The 14,421-nt window shown below is 40.6% G+C and overlaps 1 protein-coding gene across 1 annotated transcript; it reads right to left on the bottom strand.

Moving 5' to 3' along the window:
- Window positions 1–318: 318 nt before the first annotated feature.
- PSMA1 (proteasome 20S subunit alpha 1) lies at window positions 319–13,640 on the bottom strand. The gene is made up of 10 exons (XM_062196456.1): window positions 13,531–13,640; window positions 12,350–12,394; window positions 11,980–12,081; window positions 11,761–11,864; window positions 8,981–9,069; window positions 8,235–8,305; window positions 8,006–8,135; window positions 4,764–4,843; window positions 2,268–2,378; window positions 319–694 (listed from the first exon to the last, which is right to left on the bottom strand). The coding sequence occupies exons 1-10, from the start codon at window positions 13,531–13,533 to the stop codon at window positions 638–640; spliced, it is 792 nt and encodes a 263-aa protein (XP_062052440.1). The 5' UTR covers window positions 13,534–13,640; the 3' UTR covers window positions 319–637.
- Between the last annotated feature and the right edge of the window lie 781 nt (window positions 13,641–14,421).

The raw sequence follows: 14,421 nt of genomic DNA, 5'->3' as shown, positions 1-14,421 counted from the left end.
CAGCTCCAGCCGTTGCAGCCATTTGGGGAGAGAACCAGCAGAGAGAAGACCTCTCTCTTCTCTCTCTCTGCCTTTCTGTTACTCTTTCAAATACATAAATAAATTTTTTTAAAAAAAGAATGGATTTCTAAGGTTGCACCATGAAATTTGTATTCCAAAGCAAATCGTCATGGATTTTCATGCAGTCAGTCCACAGACTGCAGGCTGTGACAGTAAGAAGTATTTATTTTCTCTATCACTAAAATTAAGGCAATTTTGCAAACACAAATAATCAGCTGTATTTCTAGACTACAATTTACAGTTGAAACTACTTAAAAAAACAATACAAAACAGGTGGTGAAATAATTTTATTTCACAGTTGTCTTTAAAATTGTAAAGACACTATTTTCTTCATATAAAAACATTAGTATAGATACCTACAATGTCTACAAAATGATTATACAGACCCCCTTAAAGAAAAATGCACCCATTATATGGTTTCAATGAGGTTGCCCAGAAAAAACTCACATTTGGGCTGATTCCTAAACATATACTCCTACCACTTTCATATTTTGGTTCAAAGTATAGATTATTTTCATCAGTATGTGTTCCTGTACTCTTACATATTTGAAAACACACATATAGACTGTCTTGTCACTCAGTGTTCCATTGGCTCATCAGCCTTCTCTGCAGGTTCATCGGCAGGCTGAGCAGGCTTAAGAGGGGAAGAAAAGAGAAAACACATAAAATGAATGCTTGCTCGATATACATATACTTTTAGTCATATACATTACATTATTTAAAATATTAGGAAAAAGAGGTTAGAAGATAATGTATTTTGGATATGCTATTTTAGTTCATTGTCCTGTTACACTTTCTGAACAAATACTTTAAAGAATACTTTTATATATGTATATATAAAACATTTTACAGTTCTAAAAACTTAAATATATAGTGATTCTATCACTTTATCATATTTTGTGCCAAGCTTAAAATACAACCCAATACTTTTTAGACACCCTTCCTCCCCTTTAACACCAATAAAAACAGCAAAGATAGAGAAAAAAGTTGTGTAGCACTTCTTTTTCCTAACATTGTTAATTCTTATCAACAACACTTTAAATAATGTAAATCTTGCTCCCCAAGTAATAAACATATTATCCTTTGCAGACTGAAATTAATTTATGTTGTAGAACCAATTTCTTTATCAGGTACTTTTTAGTTTCAATTTACATTGGCTGTCAAATAAACATACATTAATAGCAAATGTGTATTCTAAACATCCAACAAAAAGATCCATAATTAACCTGAGATTCATCAACACTTCGTGCTGCTTTTCTAAGTGTTTGAAGTTGGGTCCCAGTGAACCACTCTTCCCAGTCCCCACTCACATAGACTCTGACTTATTTTAATCAACAGAAAGTACACATAACTCTGGGTCTCAAGTCTTTTTTTTTATAGGCAGAGTGGACAGTGAGAGAGAGAGACAGAGAGAAAGGTCTTCCTTTTTGCCGTTGGTTCACCCTCCAATGGCCGCCGCGGCCAGCGCATCTCGCTGATCCGAAGCCAGTGCTTCTCCTGGTCTCCCATGCGGGCGCAGGGCCCAAGCACTTGGGCCATCCTCCACTGCCTTCCTGGGCCATAGCAGAGAGCTGGCCTGGAAGAGGGGCAACCGGGATAGAATCCGGTGTCCCAACCGGGACTAGAACCTGGTGTGCCGGCGCCGCAAGGCAGAGGATTAGCCTGTTAAGCCATGGGTCTCAAGTCTTAAAGAATTCCTAACAGCTTTCATTTGTGAGCTTTCGAAAGCTGAGTTCTACCCTGCTGATGGAAAGGCCCTGATACTACAAGACAGAGGCCCAGTCTTTCCTAGCAGAGGTCTCAGCACCCAGCTATGAAACCAGAAGGTACTGACTGAAGAAGCATATGAGTAAGGATATCTTGGCTGGTTTAGCCTGATTCCACATCTGAATGCAACGTCTGAGAGATCACAAGCAAGATCAGCAAAGGAATCATCCAGCTGAGCCCGTTAACCACACAGTTGTGAGACATAACATTTATTGTAGCTCATTACATGGGAATAGATGATCAAATCACCAACTCTCTTCCCTTTTTGTGTTTATCAAGATCACTACCCCCCCATATTTCACTTTAAGTTGGTCCTTAAATTTGCTATTGCCATCTGAATTATCAGCATATCTCAATAATTAAAGACTAAAACCGGACACAGTTGTGGTGGGACCAGTAGCTTATGACAGAACTAAAGCCTCCTGTGTTATGATATATACCTGTGCTTTCCTCTGTGGTCTTTCTTCAAGACCTTCCAGGAATGGAGATACATCATCATCATCATAAATTGTAAACTCCAAGTCTTTCCCAACAATTCCAATGGAAACATTCTGAAGGGGAGAACAAAGGTAAAAATAAAAAATCATAAGAATTTAGGTTGGAAAAATGCTAATGATACAATGCTGAGTATAAAATTAAGCAGAATAAAACTATGTATCTATAGGGAGAAAACAGAGAAGGAAACTAGTAGGCTCATGTAATTGGCAGATTTCATCCTCACTTTTGATTATGAGAAACCTCATAGATTGTTCAGGCTATAATGTCTTCACATATGTAGTAAATAACAATTATCCAGTCACTATTAACAAAGTGACTTTATAACTGTTGATGAATTTCACTTCAATTATGATCATCTTAAGCAGGTCTTAGGGGTTCCTGGAAAATACTATGCCAATTTCTACATCATTCAATCGCCCTTTCTCTCAGACAATTCTTAACATTCTCCATTCTCCTTTCAGCTGAACACCTTCCTGACAGGCTTCTACTGTATCCACTCTTTCCTGCATCTATGTTCCTAGATTCCCCTGCTTCCAGGCACTATGAATGAAGTACAATTTCCTCTCTAAGGCCAATCTTCCCACCTATATATTGTTAAAAGCCAAAAAACAAACAAACAAACAAACAGAAAAACTAAACAAATTATCTCACAGTTTTTTTCAAATTTCTTCTATATAAATGTTTCCCTTTACACTGGACATTCTCATGATATAGCAATTATGATGTAATTTCTCACACTTTATCAACATCCATTTCCAGCCACCAATCCATTTCTCTGTAGTCTCAACAGACAACCTTGTCCAAACAGCTATATCCAATTCCTCTCACTCTGTACTGACTCTATTTATATGGGCTTTTGCCCCACAATTCCATTAAGACTGCCACCAAGTCCTCCGTGACTACACTACTGCTAATCTAATAGTTAATTCTTAATTCACAACTTCCTTGATCTATTAGCAGTTTCTCATTCACTCTTCTTCAAAAGTTTCTTCATTTGTTTTCAAGGATTCTTCATTTCCCAAGTCTTTCTCTTACCTTTCTGGCCTATTTTTGCAGTCTCTTTTGCTAACCCTACACATCTCCTAACCTCTAAAAGTTACATTTTCTTGGCCCAGTTCTCAAACTATTGGTTTAATCTGTGTTAAGGATCTCATCCAGTCTAATCTCTAAATGACATTTTTACATGAAGACTTCAAAACTTTAAACTCTAAGTGGGACCACTCTCCATGGTACTCTAAGGGATGCTAATACTGCCTACTGTATTACCAATTGGTCAATAGGCACTTCAAATTTGACGTGTTCATAAATGACTGCCTGATCTGCCTCCCCAACTTCTACTCCAAAATCTGTCCCTCCCACTGTCTTATCCCTACCCATAAAATCATAAATCATTCTTTCCAGTTAATCCAAAAACTTTGGAAGAATTCTTTTGTTCCCACTCACAAACTACAACAGATCTGTTAGCAAACTTTTCGGGCTTCAATTTCAAGACATTCACATTTGAGTCACTTATTATCACTATTTCTATCACTGTGCTCCAATCACCAGCATCTCTCACCTGAATTACTACAACTGCTGTAAAGTATTTCCACCCATGTCCTCACAATAATCTGTTGTCAAAAGGCCAGAGTGACTCTCTTAAAACCTAAACCAAATCATGGTGTTCCTCTGCTTAAACTCCAACAGTCACGCAGTAAAATGCCAAGTACGTACAGTGGCTTATAGGACACACAATCTGGCCTTTGTTACCTCTTTGATTTCTTTCCTTCTCCTCTTCCCCTTAATCTCTGACCCCAACGCTATTGGTTTCCTTGTCTTGAATACTAGAAACACTCTGGCCTCAGGACCTTTGCACTTGTATTCCTGGGATAATTTTGCCCTAAGCAGCTCCATGGTTTACTCACCTACTTTAGATTTTTCTCTCAAATTTCAACTTCTTGGTGATACCATCCTTGACCATGCTATTTTACAGTTATACCAACCATACTACCTATCTACACTCAATTGGCATATTACTCCTCTCATTTTGTTTCATTTTCTCTATAGTGTTTAACACCTTCTAATACACAATTTACTTATGTGTAAACTAATCCTATCAGAATTTGTTTTGTGAAAGTCAAGATGTTTGTTGTGTTTACAAATATAAATATATTGAACACTTACCACATACCTACAAAGTGCCTACACAGGGTAAATGCTCAATATATACATTTGGTTAACTATTAACAATACAAAGATATTATGGCTTTATTGCTTTACACCAGAGAAATATTTTGAAAAATGACATTTCAAAATTAGACAACTTAGCAAATAGCTTAAAGGGAAAGAATGAGACAAGGCGACTACCTCCCAAATTAAAGAATATAAGTATCTACTGCTCTATCACACACACTTGTGCAAAAAAAATAAACTACAATGTTAATTGGAAACATACTTACCTTTGTAGTTAGGTCCTGCTCTGCAGGAAGTGTCTCTCTTAATGCACGCAGGCCATGTTTAACCAGTTCATTTAAATTGCCTATATGTAATAAATTAACAGGTATTTCTTAACTTTGTTGTAATGCTAGGTTTCTTTTATTCATCAAGCAAAAGTCTGAAATTGTGGCTTTAGTTGCATACTTAACTTATCATAATAAATACAACCAAAAGTTTAACGCTAGTCATATAATCTTCTAATAGCCATTACTGACGTTGCTATTATCTAATGAGAGGATGCATGATTTCTGCCACTAAATTTGACCTTTCCTTTCACTACATTAAAATCCTGATTCACATGATACAACTGGAAGTTTTGTAGAAGGTGTTCTGTGGAATGCTAGTTTCTAAATTTGCTCTTTATAAAAGTAATCTCCAGGGGCCAGGCAGGCATTTGGCCTAGAGGTTAAGATGCCACTTAGGACAACTGTGCCCCACACTGGAGGACCTGGGTTTGACTCCTAGTCCCAACTCCAGATTCCAGCTGCCTGCTAATGCAGACTTCAAGAGGCAGCAGAAACAGCTCAAGAAGTTGGTTCCTGCTTACTGGTATGGGAGACAGGAACTGAGTTCCTAGCTCCTGGCTTTGTCCCTCTAGCATCCGTAGGCATTTGGGGACCAAACAAGGAAATGGGTGAGTGCACGCGCTCTCTCTCTCTTCACATAAATAAATAAATAAATAACTTCAAATAAATAAGTAACTTTTCTAAAAAAAAAAAAAAAAAAAAAAAAAAAGGATTCTTGGGGATGGCATTGTGGCACAATGGGTCAAGCCGCTGACTGTGATGCAGGCATCCCATATGGGTGCCAGTTCAAGTCCCGGCTGCTTCACTTCCAACCCAGCTCCCTGTTAATGTGCCTGGGCAAGCAGAAGATAGCCCAAGTGCTTGGGAGGGCCATGTGAGAGACACAGATGAAGCTCCTGGCTCCCGGCTTTGGCCTGGCTCAGACCCAGCCATTGTGGCCATTTGGGGAGTGAACCAGTGGACGAAAGATCTCTCTCTCCCTCTTTCTGTAACTGTGGCGACACATAAAAAGCATGCAATAAAACCCCAAATCCTTGCATGATAAAAACATTAAACTAGTAACTGAAGGAAACTCCTTCAACCTGACAAATGGTATTTACAAAAAAAATATTTAGTAGTGAAAAACTAGCTTTTTATATTAAGATCAGGAACAAAACAAGGATGCCTGCTCTTACCATTTCTATTCATCTTTGTAGGTGAGGTTCTCAGCCAGGACAATTTGATAAGAAAAAGATATAAAAACATTCAGATTGGAAAGGAAGAAGTAAAACTCTCTCTATTCCCAGATGATACAATCTTGGATCTAAAAAATCCATAAAAACTACCAGAATTTTTTTAAAGGATTTTATTTTATTTATTTGAAAGAGTTACAAAGAGAGGCAGAGAGAGAGGTCTTCCATCCACTGGTTCACTCCCTAGATGGCCACAATGGCTGGAACTGCGCCGATCTGAAGCCAGGAGCCAGGAGCTTCTTCCTGGTCCCCATCGTGGTGCAGGGGCCCATGGACTTGGGCCATCTTCTACTGATTTCCCAGGCCATTGCAGAGAGCTGGATTGGAAGAGGAGCAGCCAGGACTAGAACCGGCATCCATATGGGATGCTGATGCTCCAGGACAGGGCTTTAACCCACTGCACCACAGCACCGGCCCCACTACCAGAATTAATAAATGAGTTCAATACGGTTTCAAGATCTAAATCACGGGCCAGCACTGTGGTGTAGTGAGTAAAGCCACTGCCTGTGGTGTAGGCATCCCTTATGGGTGCTGGTTCAAGTCCCAGCTACTCTACTTCTAATCCAGCTCTCTGCTATAGCCTGGGAAAGCAGTGGAAGATGGTCCAAGTCCTTGGGCCTTTGCATCCGCATGGGAGACCCAGAAGAAGCTCCTAGCTTCTGGCTTTGGATTGGTGCAGGTCTGGCCATTGCGGGCATTTGAGAAGTGAACCAGCAGATGAAGACCTCTCTCTGTCTCTGTCTTTCAAATAAATAACTAAATATTAAAACAAAAATCTAAGTCAACATAGAAAAATCAATTGTTATTTCCACACACTTGCAATGAATAATTCATACATAAAGTTGAAAAAAAATTCTAAGGAATAAATTTAAGAAAATAAATAGGTTTGTGTACTGAAAACTACAAAACATTATTGAAAAAAATTAAAGATTACCTAAATTGGAAAACATTCCATGTTCATGAATCAGAACACTTGTATTATGTTTTAATTTTTAAAATTCATCTGAGAAGGAGAGAGAAGGGGAAGAAAAAGTAAGAGACAGAGTGTGCATGGAAGCACATACTCCCCGCACCCCATTTGCTGATTCACTCAGCAAAAGTCAATGATGGGTGGGGCTGAAACCAGGAGTTGGGAAAACAATCCAGGTCTCCCATATGGGCTGCAGGAATACAATTACTTGAGCTACCATCACTGCCTCCTGTAATAGCTAGGCTGAATGTTCACTCCCTCTACTTCTATTATTAAAGTAGTGGTACCCCAAATGATCCTCAGATTCACTGCAATCCTTGTTAATTTCTTATCCAGATTGGAATGTGCTGGGCAGAGGGTGCTTATGTTACCAATCCCCAACCAACACTTTGGACACTGTGTTTCTGATTAGCTTTTTAAGACGCTGAATTTTAATCTAGCATTTTGCAAGTTTATCTTGCTACACAATCCCCTTTTCTAGTTAAGCCTATTATCATACTACAACAGTTTGCTTTGAGTAATAAGACAATTTTTTCTGTATTCACTGAGTCTCAAATATTTTCTCCACAGAATGCTATAATGCCACAACAGATCAAATGACAAAGAGAACTGGTAAAGCCCTGATACCAGCCCTCTTCCTGATGCGAAGCAAGTCACTTGAAAACCTGCTCTATCTATCACGTCTTAAATCTTTCACCTTCCTTTCTCCCTTGTTTCAAATGGATTAATTAATGCAGAAATTTCTATGTGGCCCAAAGAACAAAATTATGGAAAATTATAAGTTGTTAACAGAATTGACAATTGATAGCTAGCTCAATGGTTTACAACAATCACTGGGGCATATTACAGAGCAAGGGAATCAAGAATATTCAAGGCTGGGGACACATTTATATTTTGAGATTTCTTCATTTAGGATCCTATGTTTATTCACCATATAAAGACTGGAGGAGTAAAGAGCAGGAAACATGATCACTTACACTCCATAAACTCAGACATATGTCTTTCCAAGTAAGTACGAGCTGATTGAGAACGGGCTCCAATGGACATAGCTCTGCAGTCAAAATAGTTAGCAGATGGACAGGTTTGGAAAATGTGAGGGCCCATATCCTACACATAGAAAGAAATACACCATTTAATTCTTGACTTTGGTTGAACTAAAACACACACACACAATCATTAACAATTAACAATTCTCTATGAACTTACATCATATCCAGCAATAAGCAGTCCAACACCATAGGGTCTCCGGCCATACCTTTGTGTTGGTATCTGGGTCTCTTAAACGAGTTAAAGAACTTGTTATAGCAAGTACTAAAGAACTATGTCTATTTTCAAATCCCCTTTAAAAGTGATGCTTGTATAATTTTTTTTTTTTTTTTTTTGACAGGCAGAGTGGACAGTGAGAGAGAGAGACAGAGAGAAAGGTCTTTCTTTTGCAGTTGGTTCACCCTCCAATGGCGCCGTGACCGGCGTGCTGCGGCCGGCGCATCGCGCTGATCCGAAGCCAGGAGCCAGGTGCTTCTCCTGGTCTCCCATGCGGGTGAAGGGCCCAAGGACTTGGGCCATCCTCCACTGCACTCCCGGGCCACAGCAGAGAGCTGGCCTGGCAGAGAGCTGGCCTGGAAGAGGGGCAACAGGGACAGAATCCAGCACCCCGACCGGGACTAGAACCCGGTGTGCCAGTGCCACATAGCGGAGGATTAGCCTACTGAGCCGCAGCGTCGCCTGTATAATTCAGAAATTGGGCTTGACTTATGTCTGAAAAATATTAATTGCTTTCAAGGGCTAACGAAAGAGCAACTCAATTTCTTGAGATTTTTTACCACCTTACCTATGTTATAAATGATCACATCTTGTATGATCATATTCCTATTAACTAACATAAGTGTTAAGTATCAAAACCCAAAACCCTTTAAAGTTCACATCCATACATGCTAACATAAAAAGGATACTGCTTCCAATTAGAGATACAAGACGAGACACCGGAAGTGGTCTGTCAAATACAAATCTGGAATCCAAACATTCCTGGCGCATAAAATTACTAAAAAAGAAACAAGAAAAATTAATAATTTCTAATCACAGATAGTGGATGCAACCAAGTAAAGTTTCACTTTGATTTTCTCCTGAACATTTACATAGACTACACCCATATGAGGAAAGCAGAAAAAGGTAAGAAAGAACCACAAGGATGCACTTTGGTGCCAAACTCTGGGGCCATGTGAGGTTTTTACAAAATACTAAAATATATCTTAGCTTTAGAAAATCTTTGTCTTAGGGCACTGAAAGGTCAGAGAAGACTGAGAATAAAGACAAAGAGAATACTTATTCTGCTCTTTTCCTTGAAAGGAGACTAAAATTTCCCCATTAGAGCAAGCTATTTACAAAAAACAGAAGCCGTAACAGCGAAAACCTTTACCACTGTTCCTTCCAATGTTTTATTTAAAAAAAATTTTTTTTATTTGACTGGTAGAGTTATAGCCAGAGAGAGACAGAGAGAAAGGTCTTCCTTCTGTTGGCTCACCCCCCAAAATGGCCACTATGGCCAGCGCTGTGCTGATTCAAAGCCAGGAGCCGGGTGCTTCTTTCTGGTCTCCCATGAGTGCAGGTGTAGGACTCAAGCACTTGGGCCATCCTCCACTGCCTGGAAGAGGAGCAGCCGGGACCAGAACTGGCACCCATATGGGATTCCGGTGCCGCAGGCAGAGGATTAGCCAAGTGAGCCACGGCGCCGGCCCCTGTTCCTTCCAATGTTACCTCTATCCATTAGCAGTGCTCTAAGGCAGATACTAGATACTAGCTTGCTGAGTTTCACTGTTAAACCCAACGAGAATTAAGCAAGGCTAACAATGGGTAAAACTCATGTCTACTAAAGGGAGTAACCACAAGAAAAAAACATTTTCCTTTCTTTCCATGCTGCTTTGTCCCCTGTGTGTAAATGTCACATTTGAAGATCAAACTTCTTTGTTAAGTACTTTTATTTAAATCCATCTCCCAATGCTTTCTAGAACTTAAATGCCCAATATGGCAGACACTAATCGCATGTGGCTGCTGGGCCTTTTAAAAAGTAGCTAGGCTGAACTAGGATGTACTTAAAGAAATATATACCAAAATTTTGAAGACTTAGTACCAAAAAAAAATTTATAGTATCTCATTAATAAACTTCTTATATTAATTATATGTTCACATGGTGATATCTCAGTAAACTGAGTCTCACAATATTTTATATATCTAAGACCAGACAAAAACTTATCCTGTCATTATGTTGCTGACTTAAGAGAAAAAGGGCTTGAGGATGGGGGTTGGAGGAGGTGCTATAACTATCTCCCACCCCCAGCACACACACACACCTACCTCATTTACTATCTGAAAGGCACTGTGTTAAGTGCTCTACATATCAGGTTATTAAATAATAATCCCGGAAAATACTGAAAAAAATTGAGTGTTTAAGTAAGTAACCCAATCTCAGATATTAAGTGGTAAAGGTGGGAGTTCAACTTGTTTGGTTTCAAAGCCCCACCTGTTCACTTACATATTGCTTCTCAACCAGCATAAAAAAAAAATCTGTGTCTCCTCTCCTCTGGACTCCAAAGAAATTTACCAGTTATACTCTATTTTCTAAATTATATGACAAACTAATTTTAAGTTCCTTGAAGAACTGGGTCTGAGTTATTTTTGTATGTTCTGCAGAACCCAGTATTGAGCTTTGCAAAAAAAAAAAAAAATGTTTAATAAATATTGGTGTATTTAAAAGAAAAGTGGGGGCCAGTGCTGTGGCACAGTGGGCTAAGCCTCCACCTGTGGTGCAGGCATCCTATATGGGCAACCGATTTCAGTCCTGGCTGCTCCACTTCTTATCTACCGCTCTGCTATGGCCTGGGAAGGCAGTGCAAGATGGCCCAAGTCCTTGGGCCCCTGCAACCACATGGGAGACCCAGAGGAAGCTCCTGGCTCCTTACTTTGGATCGGCTCAGCTCTGGCCATTGCAGCCATTTGGGGAGTGAACCAGCGGATGGAAGACTTCTTTCTCTCTGCCTTTCAAATAAATAAATAAATCTTAAAGAAAAAGCGAAAAAAGCAAAAGTGATTTAGCTCATCCTTAAAAACAATACAAAAGTGTCAAGTGCTTCTTAAGACATAACAGTCTAACAACACGTTACTTTAAGAAGTTATCATATTATTTGATGACTTCTCAAGTTTTCATACTAGTGTGTTGAATTCTATTAGTTACTATTACAAGAACCAGGAAATGGAATATTCAGAAACTAACCCAACCCACTAAGATATTCATAATATTAACTGATAAACATTCTGGCAGACAACTTCCCAACATAGCCTACCTCAGTCTTTTCATGATAAGTAAACAATTATGAATCAGAGGCCAGTGCTGTGGTGCAGCGAGTTAAGGCCCTGGCCTGCAATGCTGACATCCCATATGGGCACTGGTTCAGGTTCTGGCTGCCCCACTTCCAATCCAGCTCTCTGCTGTGGCCTGGGAAAGCAGCAGAGGATGGCCCAGGTCCTTGGGCCCCTACACCCATGTGGGAGAAGCTCCTGGATCCTGGCTTCAGATTGGCTCAGCTATGGCCATTGTGGCCATTTGGCTAGTGAACCAACAGATGGAAGACTTCTCTTTCTGTCTCTACCTCTCTCTGTAACTCTTTCAGATAAATAAAATAAATATTTTAAAAAATTATGAATCAAAGAGATGTTTGTTTTTCAAGATCATACTCACCATAACAGCCTAGCATCAGCAGTAAGCCCCGCAATTGAAATACCAATATGGTTGTCAACATGGAGAATTTTTTTCTGATGAGCTGCAAGCTCTGACTGTGCCCTCTAAATAGACATCATAAAACATATAAATAAGTGTACAAGTTTATTGCCTACACAGTGAAATTTTCATTTGATAATTCTGCTTTCTAAAGGAAGATATATTTATTGCTTTATTTACCTTCAATGCAACCAAAACTGCATGGGTTTTTGATTTCAGACCAACTGTGGCTGAACCTTGCTTAACAGCTTCCATTGCATATTCAATTTGATGAATCCTGCCCTAAAGAGAAAAAAAACAACATGTCTTAGAGTCACCTTAGAAGACTTTCACAAATTGAGACTTAAGAATCCTCAAACCTCGAGAGCACTGTTAAATCGCAAATGATTTTTTTAAAACCAGGAAATGTATTTGAATTATAAATTTAAGTTATAGGAGTGTCTAAAATGAATATATCCCATTTTCTCGCAGTCTACAATCACACAGGCTTCTAAACACATTGCAGCCATGAAAAATCTCTTGAATGAAATAGTATGAAACATTATCTTACCTGAGGACTCCAAACAGTGACATCATTGTCATACTGGTTACGAAACTGAAAGTAAAACAAAAAAGATCAAATTATTGTCAGAACCCTCCTCTTAATATTCATTAAGAAATGTGTGATTCTATTACACACTAAAGTAACTGTTAAGGCAAACTCACTGGAAGATTACTACTTTACTTAGTGGCAAGCCAAGTCTACATTTTCTATGAGCTGGTGAGGAAGGAACACCTCTAAATGGGTCTTATCTTTCCAACTTTCTACCCAGCCACTCTCCATAACACTCCCTTTGGGTTCAACGATTGAAGTTCATATGCACCAACTTTAATGAGCTCAAATGTCTATCTCTTGAATTCTTCTCCCAAAACCCTCACAGCACGAAGTCCCACAGCTCTGTACACATCCTTTTCTATCTTAAAATTGAGGTTAGGGATATGTCTGATTATCTTTGAGCCTTCCCTGTACTTGCACTTTTGTACACACACAATTTTTCTTTGTTACTTTGGGCTAGATACGAATAACTGATACACTACTGTTTTAGACAATCTTCAAAAAGGCCTTTCATTACTTGGCAGAACAATCACAGGGGTGAGCGAACTGAACGCTGGATTGAAAGGCGTGGGACTTGAAGCCCACAGAACTACATGATAATCCTGATTCCATCATTCCCCCTTTCAGGATAAATTCACTCATTTGCCATCAGGTGACTGGACAAAGTGAGAGAGACCTTTTCTGATCGCGCCCTAGGGGGCTGATAAGTCGGGCGGACCCACCAAGGAAAGGGACGCGATCTAAGGACACACACCCTGGGTCAAGACCGCCCCGGCGGTACAAGGCCGCCTCCGAGTCAAGTCCCGTCTCTCTCCTCTATCGTCCAGAGCACGAGGGATCGTTTTGGACCTCTGGGAATCTACTCTGGTGAGGGAACTCGGGAGGCGGACTCGACCACTTCATCGAGGCCTTGAGAATAGCGAAATATGCTGCGGGGAAAAGGCTGCACCGGCTACCGACCGCTGCTCGCCAGGCCAGGCCGGAGATGCTGAATCACTGCCGGAGCCCTCCCGCAGACTGGGGTTCCCATGCCCTGTGGCCTCGGGCCGCTCTAAGAACGGCAGGAGAATTGGTTCGCCACCCCCAAACACCGGGACCTCGTCCCTAAACCTTCGAAGGATCGGGACCCAACGCACCATGGTTCCGACGCCGGCCTGGCTGCAGTACTCCTAGCGAAGGTGCGGAGTAAAGAACGAGCCGAAACTACCGCTCGGCGATCTACAGAGAAGGCTGCGGGATTTTGACGGCGGCAGCGCAGGGTAGATCAGTCTATTCCGGAGCTATCGATAGGTTTCCAACGCTTCCTCGCGCCCTCCTGCGTGGGCGGGGCCCCGGGAGAAGGAGGAACTGAGATTGGCGGGAAACCTAGGCCCCGGAGTGCTGGCAGTGGCTAACCTGCAGCTCGTAGCCCGTTCTGGAGTCTCAGGTTCATCGTCCTCCGAGATCTGAGCTGTGTGTGTCTGAGAAGAACGCGGCTTCAGGAAAGGCCACAGAATAATGGCCCGTTTATGTGTGTCAGCCATACTCTTCCTCGAGTATCTTGCTGGTGTACGTTCTTTGCTTTGCACTTAGGAATCCTCTGCCTTCCTTAAATCTCTTTGAAGACCCTGATACCAGCAGCCCTTCATTTTTTATCACTGTTGTTTTCCTCCTCCAGACTTTGAACTACTGTCTTTGCGTGCCCTCAGAACCAAGCAGACACCCGATAGATTAGATTAGGCCACTGAGAATAAACGGGCTTTTTCTTCTGAATTATCTATTTTCTTTTCGAGAGGATCTTCTGGCAAATCCCCAAATGAACTAGTTTAAGACAGCTCTGAACATAGCTGCCAAAAACACCTACCGACTGGTAATTCTCTTTTTAAAGAAGAGGTGAGTGCCTAGATTAAGTTGGAGTTGAAAGCATCCCTTCGGGATGAGAGTTTTACATGTACAAGAACTGACTCAGGTGGTGTGGTCAGGTTCGCAGCAACGTAGAATCACACTATTTAAAAGCCTGTGCATGTATGTGTTTGAACACTTTCTTG

Source organism: Lepus europaeus, chromosome 7 (assembly GCF_033115175.1).
Source record: "Lepus europaeus isolate LE1 chromosome 7, mLepTim1.pri, whole genome shotgun sequence".
NCBI classification, from domain to species: domain Eukaryota; kingdom Metazoa; phylum Chordata; class Mammalia; order Lagomorpha; family Leporidae; genus Lepus; species Lepus europaeus.
Note: the sequence above shows the minus strand (reverse complement) of the source record. Positions and strands in the feature narration are given on the sequence as shown.

Excerpts from the sequence above, each read along its gene's own strand:
- PSMA1 (XM_062196456.1), bottom strand. Across the intron at positions 8,306-8,980 it reads TGTATCTCTAATTGGAAGCA|AGACCCAGATACCAACACAA; the intron begins GTATCCTTTTTA and ends AACTCGTTTAAG. Across the intron at positions 4,844-8,005 it reads TATGTCTGAGTTTATGGAGT|GCAATTTAAATGAACTGGTT; the intron begins GTAAGTGATCAT and ends TATTACATATAG.